This window comes from Coregonus lavaretus, assembly GCF_964263955.1.
Source record: "Coregonus lavaretus genome assembly, chromosome: 10".
NCBI lineage: Eukaryota > Metazoa > Chordata > Actinopteri > Salmoniformes > Salmonidae > Coregonus > Coregonus lavaretus.
In genome coordinates this window covers 14,748,130-14,761,915 of record NC_139997.1, presented here as the reverse complement: position 1 = coordinate 14,761,915, position 13,786 = coordinate 14,748,130, and the positions used below count along the sequence as shown (strand labels likewise).

At 42.4% G+C, this 13,786-nt stretch overlaps 1 protein-coding gene across 1 annotated transcript in view; it reads left to right on the top strand.

Moving 5' to 3' along the window:
• The window catches only part of LOC311135721 (membrane-associated transporter protein-like), a gene marked incomplete at both ends in the record, with an annotated part of 51,758 nt that overhangs the window by 20,876 nt on the left and 17,096 nt on the right, over positions 1–13,786 (top strand). The window contains 4 exons of the mRNA XM_084169747.1: positions 1,264–1,622; positions 9,836–9,976; positions 10,948–11,071; positions 12,167–12,372. Coding sequence (XP_084025873.1) covers positions 1,264–1,622; positions 9,836–9,976; positions 10,948–11,071; positions 12,167–12,372 — 830 coding nt within the window. The remainder of the gene's footprint in view (positions 1–1,263; positions 1,623–9,835; positions 9,977–10,947; positions 11,072–12,166; positions 12,373–13,786) is intronic.

Below are 13,786 nucleotides of genomic sequence, written 5' to 3'. Positions count from 1 at the left end.
TAAATACTTTTTTCCCCACTGTATATACCTTACATACAGATATAGCCTACCATATCGTTCTCTATATATGGCTCTAGAGAGGCTTTTTGATATTATAGTCAGGGAGTAGGGCAGTGACATTTGAGGTACTCAAACTCAATGCATAATTTCTGAGAATGTTTCAGCTGCAAGCAGGTTTCTCATTGTAGGATGCAGGATTTAGAATTCAGGGAACATACTGTATGTCCAGACTTAATGCAGGCAGACACTTGACATCAAATCCCAGTTTGATATACTCAAAAGTGCTGCACAATTTATGAGAACGTTTGATTTACAGGTTTCTCAATGTAGGGTAAGAATTGAGGGAACATATGTCCAGATTATTGGGATATGTTTGACAGAACAAGCCACTTATCTGTGTGCAGGATCTTACTTACTACGTGACAAAACATATTTATCATTACTCCCAGGTTCTCTGAGATCACCCAGCCTCAACATTGCATTGTGACATGAGCTTTGTATTCAGATGCAAGAAGCATTCTTGTCACGCCATGGCTCTAGGGACTCTTTTAAGTTGAGCCAGGGTGTGTAGAGTTTATGTTTTGTGCTCGTTGTGTCTAGTCTAGTTTTTGTATATCTATGTTGGCCAGAGTGGTTCTCAATCAGAGGCAACGAGTATCAGCTGTTGCTGGTTGTCTCTGATGGGAACCATATTTAGTCAGGTGGTTTTCCCACAGTGTTTGTGGGATCTTGTTCCGTGTTGGTTTGTGTTTTGCACCGGTGGACGTCACGTATCGATTTGTTGTTTTGTTCGTGTATCATTTAATAAATAAGTATGTTCACCTTCCACGCTGCGCCTTGGTCCTCTATATCCGACGATCATGACAATTATTTTATAAATCAGACCCTTTATGTATTTAATACAGCACACATTGTATTCATGGTAAAATACACAACCACCACAGGCAAATCTTTTTGCAGATGATCATATCATATGCAATCCAGGAATTGTACTGTATTTAAAAACATTTGCCTGAGGTGGTTTTGAAATTTTCCATGAAGATAGTGTGTATACTATCTGATGATTGCTTACATTTACATAATTTAGCAGACACTCTTATCCAGAGCAACTTACAGTAGTGAGTGCATACATTTTCATACTGGTCCCCCGTGGGAATCGCGCCATGCTCTACCAACTGAGCCACACAGGACCTGTGCTATGACAAGTGGCCTAGGGCCCCCATCACCTGACCTGATAACCAATCTGTATTGTGTCTGTTGCAGGGCTGGGGGGTGCCTTTGGGTACCTCGTGGGAGCCATGGACTGGGGTCACTCGTCCCTGGGCCGACTGCTGGGGTCAGAGTACCAGGTCATCTACTTCTTCTCTGCTCTGACCTGGACGGTGTTCCTCATCGTGCATCTCTTCAGCATCCCAGAGATACCCCTGTTCAAGGATGGTAGTTTGGACTCGTTACCCCCTAATGCCCTCCTCCTCCTCATCACACACTGTAGCAGTGGTGGCTATGGATCCCTGCATGATTCCATGTCCAAAGAGTTGGAGCCAGACCTCCGGCCTCGTTCATTCTCTGCCCTGATGGAGGCCAATTCAGTCACATCCAGCTCCAAACAACCTAACAAAGAGGTATGTCATAGACACAGGAAGGAGTCTAGTGTGGCTGACATTTTCTACACTGTAAAAAAATAAAAGTTTACTTTAGAGAGATGGCAAATTTTGTATCCAGCAAAGTTAATCAGAAATAGTTAACAATGTTAAAGTTAGCTAGCATAAATATCTGTGCTCTCCCCTCAATCTTAGCTAGATAGATAAAGGTATACTGCATCTAAAGTCAATCTGGCGAAATCACAATGATAACAAAAGCTTATCCTACTAATTATTTGCCTTTTTAAATATCCTCGTGTTTCCAAGCCACTGTAATGCACTTTAGACAAAATCTTAATCAGCACCCATTGAGACTGCATTGAGTAGAATTATCAGCTGGGCATCAGTCCTGAAATGACTGTTCAAAACAATATTGTGACGAAACGTGCAACCATGAATACTGTATTTTAGAGGCAACACAACAAAGCGATTTGTCTATGAAACTACACACACTGAAGAAATGTAAAATCCTTTGAAAGACATCTGTGTTTAATGCCGTCAGTGTTTATTAAGAAGAATATGATCACACTAGAGTAATCTTGATGTACACCCAGTGTATAGTTTACATGCTGTGAGTTTGTGTTTTATGTTCATATCTATTGGCACTTCTATTAAATGTTATATTAAAAAGAGTTTGACTACCTCTTGAGTATCTCCTTGGGTAAAAGCTCTTGATTTACCCCAGAGGAGATATGCCTTACTAACTATTTACAAAGTACAGTGGGACCTTGGTGTTTTGTGACAGTAGTCTCACGAAATTTCAAGTTTCAAAGTTTATTCGCCATGTGCACAGGATACAAGGGGTGTAAAACAGTACAGTGAAATTCTTACCTTGAACTCTTTCCCAACAATGCAATGATAATAATAATATAGATAATAATAGAAAATAGAGTAAAATAATACAACAACAAAAAAACATACCAGAACTACGATGTGAGTTAAAGAAACCTCCAGGCTGTGTTATGGCTATTTTACCAAGAAGGAGAGTGATGGAGTGCTGCTTAGATGACCTGGCCTCCACAATCCCCCGACCTCAACCAAATTGAGATGGTTTGGGATGAGTTGGACCACAGAGTGAAGGAAAATCAGCCAACAAGTGCTCAGCATATGTTGTAACTCCTTCAAGACTGTTGGAAAAGCATTCCAGGTGAAGCTGGTTGAGAGAATGCCAAGAGTGTGCAAAGCTGTCATCAAGGCAAAGGGTGGCTATTTGAAGAATCTCAAATATAAAATATATTTTGATTTGTTTAACACTTTTTGGGTTACTACATTATTCCATATGTGTTAATTAATAGTTTTGATGTCTTCATTATTTTTCTACAATGTAGAAAATAGTAAAAATAAAGAAAAACCCTTGAATAGGTGTTCTAAAACATTTGACCGGTAGTGTATGTAGGATCTTAATTTGAACACTCCTATGGTGCTGAGGAAATGCAGGAAATGCTGATGAGCTTCATAATTTACATAAATTAACTGAAAACCCACACTAACCAGTGGTGACCCGTCATTCAGGGCAGGTGGGGCATGTTATTTTGGCATTAATACGTGTCACATATCAGTTTGCAAACAATGTAAAAAAATTTAAATAGCATTGAATTAATAAAGCCGCATACAAACATGGTCTCTTTTTTGCTTTCTTGGGTAAGGCAGCTCCAAGATGCAGGTGTTTCAGCCTAGCTCAGTGCTTTCTGTGGTGGTGGGGCAGCCAGTGAAAAATACAGAGCGTAGGGGTTGGTAATGTTCTCTAGTTGCGCTGTGATTGGCTCAGTGTTCTATCACTCATGGGGACACTCTCACCGCAAAATCTACGGGGATAGCTCGAAAATTCAAGCCCCTTGGGTGCTGCCATAGTTACATTAGAAGTGCCCATCCAAGAAGGCCTTAGGTTATTGGCCACAGATAAAATTACATCAAATCACGATATATCTACCGTAGCTTTGATTGGACTGATCATGTCATCATCATACTTTCAAAATCTTAGCTAGCAAGCTAGACAAGCAGTCATCATCATGAATCACGTCGACAGTCTACTGGCAAATCCTTTTTTTTTTATTATAGAAATTATAAATAAAACATATCGGTGCTCATCGGCCATTGAACATAAACATTACACATCAAGTTGGAAATCGCAAATTCAACAATGAGTGGTTTGGAAGGAATCAGTGGGTAACTGCATGCGTTGCAAAGCAAACACTAGCCTGCTATTCAGTGGAGTGAGTGTCTGGTCCAAGTCTGGTTTTAAGGGTCTCTTTCCCAAGCTTAAAAGGATAAACATTCAACACCATAGACCAGGAAAGGTTAAATACATTGGCCATGCTGTCAATCCAGCATGACTTCTGCTGCGTTCAAAACAACTAGAAACTTGGAAATGTGAAATCTCAGACTTCATTGAGTTCAAGACAACTGGGAACTCTGAAAAAAACTATCTCCGACTGGGGAAAATACGTTTTGAATGGTCATCCAACTTGGAATTCTAAGTCGGGAATGCGGGCCGCTTTCTAGAGCTCCGACCTGAACATCACTGAAGTCATGATTCAACCTTGTTTTTTTCCGAGTTCCCTGTTGTCTTGAAAGCACCATAAATCCAGAGAATGCCAGACTTTGAGAACAAAGTTTGATGACAAATTTGCCCGCAAGGACCGCCGTGTCACCTTCCTGTTCAAGTGAGCACAGCACAACAAGGTGAGTCCAAAAATGTCTTGTATGCTGCTGCATAAATCATGTAATATGCCAGGGAGATATGTATACTGTAGCTAAGTGTTATGATGAGTTTTCTGGTATCGAGTAATTCAGTATGCAAGAGAATAGTTAAACACTTAGATGGAGAGTTGGTTCAAAGTATTTAATATTACAGTACCGGATTCACATGACAAGCGGTACGGGCGTAGCCTATTGTCATCTGAATGACTTACGTAGAAAACCTCTTAGTTTATATTTCCGAGATGGCATAGCAGTGCGGTCGTGTATTCTGTAGTGTGCTCGGGTAAATAGCCAGTTTTTTTTGTCTTTTTCGTATATATTTCTCAATCTCACTTTTCATCCTTCAACTAAATATACTTTCCTGCAACCCTCCTCAACCAATGTGGAACGGATTCTATTATTTCTCATACCTTTTTATCAAGAACCTCCATCTGAAACTAGCCAGCTATCCAGCTAACTAGCTACTTGCTCGCTACTTGCTATTAGCCACCGTTAGTGGTTTTCACCATTGTCCGTGGCCTGCACAACCTACCAGCCAGCTCTAGCCTGGACAATTATCAGCCAGTCTGCACAGCGCGCTATCGACCCAGAACATATCAGATTTTCTGCTGGAATCACTGAATCACTGGACCTTTAACACCGGATCATCGCAACTAGCTAGCTGCAACCGAATGGATGTTGTTGTTGGCTAATCACCACTGCCCCGAAACAAGCACCAGTTAGCCTTGAGCTAGCCTCGAGCCAGGCCCATCTCCCGGCTATCTACCTCTCTGTCAACCGGACGGGACCTCCTACTGTCGACACGGAGCCCCGCCAATCCATCACGACTGGTCTGCCAACGTAATCGTCTGATGTGGTTTCAACAGGCTTCCCGTTGCGACACCCACGAAGATCCACCTCCTCTGTTCCTCTGGTGATGTAGAGGTTAACTCAGGCCCTGTAGCCCCCAGTATCACTCCTACTCCCCAGGCGCTATCATTTGTTGACTTTTGTAAGCGTAAAAGCCTTGGTTTCTTGCATGTTAACATCAGAAGCCTCCTCCCTAAGTTTGAGTTATTCACTGCGTTAGCACACTCCGCCAACCCTGAAGTTCTAGCAGTGTCTGAATCCTGGCTTAGGAAGGCCACCAAAAACTCTGAAATTTCCATCCCCAACTACAACATTTTCCGTCTAGATAGAACTGCCAAAGGGGGCGGAGTTGCAATCTACTGTAGAGAGAGCCTGCAGAGCTCTATCATACTATCCAGGTCTGTGCCCAAACAGTTTGAGCTTCTACTTCTAAAAATCCACCTTTCCAGAAATAAGTCTCTCACTGTTGCCGCTTGCTACAGACCCCACTCAGCCCCCAGCTGTGACCTGGACACCATATGTGAATTTATTGCCCCCCATCTATCCTCAGAGTTCGTACTGCTGGTGACCTAAACTGGGATATGCTTAACACCCTGGCCGTCCTACAATCTAAACTAGATGCCCTCAATCTCACACAAATTATCAAGGAACTTATCAGGTACAACCCTAAATCCGTAAACATGGGCACCCTCATAGATATCATCCTGACTAATTTACCCTCTAAATACACCTCTGCTGTCTTCAACCAGGATCTCAGCAATCACTGCCTCATTGCCTGCGTCCGTAATGGGTCCGCGGTCAAACGACCATCCCTCATCACTGTCAAACGCTCCCTAAAACACTTCAGCGGGCACCTGGCCTGGATATCCTGGATGGATATTGACCTCATTCCGTCAGTAGCGGATGCCTGGTTGTTCTTTAAAAGTGCTTTCCTCTCCATCTTAAATAAGCATGCCCCATTCAAAAAATCCAGAACTAAGCACAGATATAGCTCCTGGTTCACCCCAGACTTGACTGCCCTTGACCAGCACAAAAACATCCTGTGGCGTACTGCATTAGCATCAAACAGCCCCCACGAAAAGCAACTTTTCAGGGAAGTCATGAACCAATATACGGTGAGGGAAAAAAGTATTTGATCCCCTGCTGATTTTGTACATTTGCCCACTGACAAAGAAATGATCAGTCTATAATTTTAATGGTAGGTTTATTTGAACAGTGAGAGACAGAATAACAACAACAAAATCCAGAAAAACACATGTCAAAAATGTTATAAATTGATTTGCATTTTAATTAGGGAAATAGGTATTTGACCTCCTCTCAATCAGAAAGATTTCTGGCTCCCAGGTGTCTTTTATACAGGTAACGAGCTGAGATTAGGAGCACACTCTTAAAGGGAGTGCTCCTAATCTCAGCTTGTTACCTGTATAAAAAACACCTGTCCACAGAAGCAATCAATCAATCAGATTCCAAACTCTCCACCATGGCCAAGACCAAAGAGCTGTCCAAGGACGTCAGGGACAAGATTGTAGACCTAAACAAGGCTGGAATGGGCTACAAGACCATCGCCAAGCAGCTTGGTGAGAAGGTGACAACAGTTGGTGCGATTATTCGCAAATGGAAGAAACACAAAAGGACTGTCAATCTCCCTCGGCCTGGGGCTCCATGCTAGATCTCACCTCATGGAGTTGCAATGATCATGAGAACTGTGAGGAATCAGCCCAGAACTACACGGAAGGATCTTGTCAATGATCTCAAGGCAACTGGGACCATAATCACCAAGTTGAAGTTTGCCAATTAACATCTGAATGATTCTGAGGAGAACTGGGTGAAAGTGTTGTCGTCAGATGAGACTAAAATCGAGCTCTTTGGCATCAACTCAACTCGACATGTTTGGAGGAGGAGGAATGCTGCCTATGACCCCAGGAACACCATTCCCACCGTCAAACATGGAGGTGGAAACATTATGCTTTGGGGGTGTTTTTCTGCTAAGGGGACATGACATCTTCACCGCATCAAAAAGACGATGGACGGGGCCATGTACCGTCAATCCTTGGGCGAGAACCTCCTTCCCTCAGCCAGGGCATTGAAAATGGGTCGTGGATGGATATTCCAGCATGACAATGACCCAAAACACACGGCCAAGGCAACAAAGGAGTGGCTCAAGAAGAAGCACATTAAGGTCCTGGAGTGGCCTAGCCAGTCTCCAGACCTTAATCCAATAGAAAATTGGTGGAGGGAGCTGAAGGTTCGAGTTGCCAAACATCAGGCTCGAAACCTTAATGACTTGGAGAAGATCTGCAAAGAAGAGTGGGACAAAATCCCTCCTGAGATGTGTGCAAACCTGGTGGCCAACTACAAGAAACGTCTGACCTCTGTGATTGCCAACAAGGGTTTTGCCACCAAGCCACCAAGTACTAAGTCATATTTTGCAGAGGGGTCAAATACTTATTTCCCTCATTAAAATGCAAATCAATTAATACGATTTTTGATATGCGTTTTTCTGGATTTTTTTGTTGTTATTCTGTCTCTCACTGTTCAAATAAACATACCATTACAATTATAGACTGATCATGTCTTTGTCAGTGGGCAAACATACAAAATCAGCAGGGGATTAAATACTTTTTTCCCTCACTGTAAGTGTATGTTGTGTAGTAAAGTATTAGTAGCCCATGTGCCTCACCCTAATAATTTGGTCCATTTCTTCCTCATAACTTAGCCTACTGTTCTGACTTGGTGATGCACATTTAGCCTATAGCCTGTTTTAGAGAATTGTAATCATCGTATTGTGAGAACTTTCATTGTCTGCTTATATGCCCCCTTCATTTATCCTACGGTTCTGACTTGGTGTACAGGGAGAACACTGTAAGAACGGCCCATGTTCTGAATTCTGTCGCTGCACTTTTCAAAGTGCTGAACAAATAGTTATATTGACTACGTCCGTCCTAACTCGCTCATTAATAAATAAATCACCACTGGCACTAACACACGGTTGGTTATATTAACAGTTTTCCACTTTTCATGTAGACTCATTTTGACCAGCTAATAGCCTAACAAATGATCAAGCAACATTATGGACTAAATGTTAAAATCCTGTTGCTGCAGGATTCTTTTGCTGTTACAATACAGGTCAAATTAAGATCCTACATGTGTAGCATTGAAATTAGCTCTGGTGTGTGGCAGTGATGACCACTCCCCAGCCATTGTCACAGTAACCGCATCATTTGAATTTTACGGTATTTCAAGTTATATAATTAATTTCCATATGTGGTGTGAATAGAGGAGAGTGGATAGAGTGGATAGAGAAGAGGAGAGGTGGAGATTGGTCCTCTGTAGCGCAATTGGTAGAGCATGGCGCTTGTAACGCCAGGGTAGTGGGTTCGATCCCCGGGACCACCCATACGTAAAAATGTATGCACAAATGACTATAAGTCGCTTTGGATAAAAGCGTCTGCTAAATGGCATATTATTATTATAGATTGGAGATGGGAGGATTGTTAGAGGACAAGGGTCATGTAGTTATTTAAAGAAGCAAGAAACAATGAGTTGTGTCTGTCTGTTCCCAAACCCAGTGTTAATGGAGGAAACTGGTCTTCTTAGTTACCGGTGGCAGCTGGATTACTTGCATGGTTACCTTGATGTTGATGAGACCAGGCAGTCATCAGGCATGGTCAGGTTGTAAAACAGCCACTAAAAGGTTGTAATGTTACCCCATACACACAGATAAAGTCATTGAAATGGTCATTATACTGTACTATAGGTATAGGTAGCTCACACCCTGGAATTAAATGAATGATATGATCTCTAAGGCTCAGACAGCCATTCAAACCAGTGCTCTGAAAGAGATGCATTGAAACTCAGACTAGCATTCAACAATTCAATTCAGCACCATAGCATTTAACAATGGTAATTTAATGATGATGGGTATTTTATGCCCAGTGTGTAACTATTTCTGCTAAATGGCATATTATTATACTATTATTATAACTATGGCTGGAAATTAATGATGACTTACTTTGCAGAAGTAATTCAAAATTCTATGAAACGAGGCAGGAAATAATTACCGTGTATCCTTGCTAGAGGAGACTATTTTAGCAGGCAGGGTCCTCCATTATCACAGTAGTCAGACAGTGTACGTTGGTGCAACCATATATATTTTCATATTCCTTTTTGATTTTGCAGAAGCATTCCTAGAAAAGTTTTATGGGGAATGTATTTTGGGATGATGATTTGAATAAATGTATGCTGTCATGCCACTCTGTGTACACTTAAGCAATAGAAAAAGCTTTGAATCCCACAGAGCACATAACTACAGTATATTAAACCAGAACAAGATTAAAGAGAGAGAACATTGTTGTTGTTTTTCTCACCCATTTCTTTAAACATTTAATTTGTTTAATTCCCGCTGTTCCTGACTTGTTAAAACATAATTTTTACAGCATAAGGCTAGTGTATCTGTCATTAGCTAGTAGCTTTCATCTGACTTCTTTATTCTTATTTGACACCTTACAGTTCCTGGTTCTTTTTTAATTCCCTTTGTTCTTGACTTGATTTTCACTGACCCCCTGCTGTTCCCGTGTGAGTCCCTCTGAAGTCTCATGATCTAATGATCTGCCTTGTGTGTGTCTCTATTCTGTGTCTGCCTGCAGCAGAAGAGGATGACTCTGAAGTCGTGTCTCCTGGCCATGATTAACATGCCCAGTCATTACCGCTGTCTCTGTGTCACTCACCTGCTGGGATGGACCGCCTTCCTCTGCAACATGCTCTTCTTCACAGACTTCATGGGACAGGTGAGAAGAGAGAGCGAGAGACGGAGAGTGAGATAGTGAGAGCGTAGGATGAAAGGAATTAGTTAGTGGGTCTATGTAGCTGCCATTTAAAGGACAAACAAATTATATCACTCATGTACTACTAATGATTACCCTTATTTGACAGATGGCCATAAGAGAACTTTAATGTTTTCACTCAATTTACATTCTAATATTTTTTACCTATGAAAACAAATTACCTTTCTGTCGTCTTTAACGTTATGTGATAGAGGTTCATCGCTGTGTTCATTAAAATGCTTCCTGTCTATTGATTTAGCACCATCACGACATGCCCTGATTGGTGGGTAGTCTCTCGTCACAGCCTTGGCTGATTTGGTTCTGTGTGCCCAACTATTAATTGCTCTGTAATGAAGACATTGACAGACAGGCTTTATGGTGATCATGTCTGATCTGATCTGCATGCTGATGACTGCTCTTACGCAGGCTGCAGTGACACGATGGTCATGGTGGTCGTAGTGAATTAATGGTTGAAGGTAGACTGAGGCAAACAAAGCAGCAGGTCAGACTTAAACAAACCGTGCTTTGACTGTATCAATAGAGAGCAGTGGCAGATGCAGTTTATGACGTTGACACAGGCTTTGGCAGCTATAATAACAAATGGGATGGAGCTTGTTAACTGTTACAAGCTACTGTGCAGCACATGCACTATAAGATAAATGCATCATCCTCCATCACTTCATGCAGGCGCTAGCTTTATCTTAACCCTCAACAACCATACCACCACTTTTATATGTCAGTGGAGTGGGTGGAGATTGGAGAGACATATTCAATCAAACACCACATTTATTGTAAATAACCAGTTCAATTCATATTCAGCTGTGGTGGTGACTTTGTCTCCATTGTGTATGTAATTATCATAATTATCATAATCATCATACTTGGTCATAAAGTGTGTGTGTAATAATGGTTGAGTTGATTGTGTGTGTTGACAGATTGTGTATAAGGGCAACCCGTATGCGGACCATAACTCTACAGCCTATGAGCGGTATGAGAGGGGGGTGGAGATTGGATGCTGGGGTCTCTGTATCAACGCCGTCTCCTCTGCTCTCTACTCCTGTAAGTCGTGTCGCAGCATACATAAGTAAGACATTATTGACAGGTAGCCTAGCGGTTAAGAGCATTGGGCCAGTAACCGAAAGGTTGCTGGTTTGAATCCCTAAGCTGACTAGGTAAAAAATCTGCAGCTGTGCCCTTGAGTAAGGCACTTAACCTTAATTGCTCCTGTATGTCTCTCTGGATAAGCATGTCTACTAAATGACTAAAACGTAAATGTAATTGGAGTCATCCAATGTCTGCAACATGTGATTTAGCTTAAGGGTATATGTGTAGTCACCCAATGTCCACAAAAGAGCCATAGCTAATTTCCTTTGCAAATTTTTATTTTGTTGTAAAGAGTCTTACCGTATGCTACACTCCTCTTTCTAAAGCTTATGAGTTCATATCTTGTCTGCCCATGTCCGCCCAAAACACAGGGAACTTTCCACAGAAGTCCGAGCTTGGCGACTGTGGTATATGTTGTGTGAATACCCTAAATCACAGCACAGAACATATTAAATCACTCACTCTGCAAAAGTGCATAGCAGATGCTTATAATTTGATTATTGTTTGGTAATGGATTTCATTAAGTAAGACTGCCTTGTCTTATAGTTTAAACTCCAATCACTGAAAGTAGAGCGTGGCGAACAAACCAAATTGATCTTCTGTCTATGGAGAATAGTGACATACATTTGCATGCATAAGATCCAATGTCACTAAGCAGAACAACAGGCTATTTCCATTGTGCCGTCGTCATTCCATGTAACTGAATTACCAATGATGCTGTGTTTGTTTATTCAGTGTCATTCAAATGTTTGCCACAAGGTAAGCAAAGTAACAAGGAGCACTATGGCAACAGTTTGCTACAATAGGTATGGCAACATGGAGTGATAAGAAATGGCTTATTCATATCCCAGGCAGTTTGAATTTTCATTGTGCCCTCGAGTAAGAAATCACTTCTATATTTAGTTACACCTGCAGTCTTCTTGGACATGTTGCGTGTTCTTATACAGTAGTATATACTGTAAAAAAAAGTCTTACTTGGCAGTACCAGTCCACATACTGTGTAAAGCTGAAACCTCCCTCCCTCCCTCCCTCCGTCTGATGTGTCTCCAGATGTCCAGAGGCTGTTGCTGCCCTTCATCGGTCTGAAAGGGCTCTACTTTGTGGGATACTTCGTGTTTGGCCTGGGCACCAGTCTGATCGGCCTGTTCCCCAACATCACCACCACCCTCATCCTGTGCAGTGTCTTCGGAGTCATGTCCAGTACCTTGTACACCATCCCCTTCAACCTCATCTCAGAGTACCATCGGGAGGAGGAGGTCAGTACCCTCTCTCTCTCATAGCCTGGTCCCACATGTGTTTGTCCATCCTCAATGACCATAGGAGTTGGCAAGACTGCACAAACAGATATGGGACCAGGCTACTCTCTCACCTCCAGATAGTTATTATGGAACTGATAGTGGATTGTGCATTCTGAGGCTGTAGCAGCTTACGTTAAAATATAATAATGTGTAGAGGTTGCGAACCTCATCCACCACCTGTCTGTAGCTCATACAGTACCTTCGGGAAGTATTCAACCCCCTTGACTTTTTCCACATTTTGTTACGTTACAGCCTTATTCTAAAATGGATTAAATAAATACAAACCCACAGTTGACAGTACATGTCAGATCAAAAACCAAGCTCAGAGACAGGATTGTGTCGAGGCACAGATCTGGGGAAGGGTATGAAAAAAGTTCTGCAACATTAAAGATCCCCAAGAACACTGGCCTCCATCATTCTTAAATGGAAGAAGTTTGGAACCACCAAGACTCTTCCTAGAGCTGGCCGCCCAGCCAAACTGAGCAATCGGGAGAGAAGGGCCTTGTTCAGGGAGGTGACCAACAACCCGATGGTCACTCTGACAGAGCTCTAGAGTTCCTCTGTGGAGATGGGAGAACCTTCCAGAAGGACAACCATCTCTGCAGCACTCCACCAATCAGGCCAGACGGAAGCCACTCTTCAGTAAAAGGCACATGACAGCCCGCTTGGAGTTTGCCAAAAGGCACTTAAAGACTGTCAGACCATGAGAAACAAGATTCTCTGGTCTGATGAAACCAAGATTGAACTCTTTGGCCTGAATGCCAAGCGTCACGTCTGGAGGAAACCTGGCACCATCCCTACGGTGAAGCATGGTGGTGGCAGCATCATGCTGTGGGGATGTTTTTCAGCGGCAGGGACTGGGAGACTAGTCAGGAGAGAGATTTTTGATGAAAACCTGCTCCAGAACACTCAGGACATCAGACTGGGGCGAAGGTTCACCTTCCAACAGGACAATGACCCTAAGCACACAGGCAAGACAACGCAGGAGTGACTTCGGGACAAGTCTCTGAATGTCCTAAAGTGGCCCAGCCAGAGCCCGGACTTGAACCCGATCGAACATCTCTGGAGAGACCTGAAAATAGCTGTGCAGCAACGCTCCCCATCCAACCTGACAGAGCTTGAGAGCATCTGCAGAGAAGAATGGGGGAAACTCCCCAAATACAGGTGTGCCAAGCTTGTAGCGTCATACCCAAGAAGACTCGATGCTATAATCACTGCCAAAGGGGCTTCAACAAAGGACTGAGTAAAAGGTCTGAATACTTATGTAAATTTAATATTTCGGTTTAAAATGTTTAATACATTTGCAAAAATGTCTACAAACCTGTTTTTGCTTTGTCATTATGGGGTATTGTGTGTAGATTTGTGTAAAAAT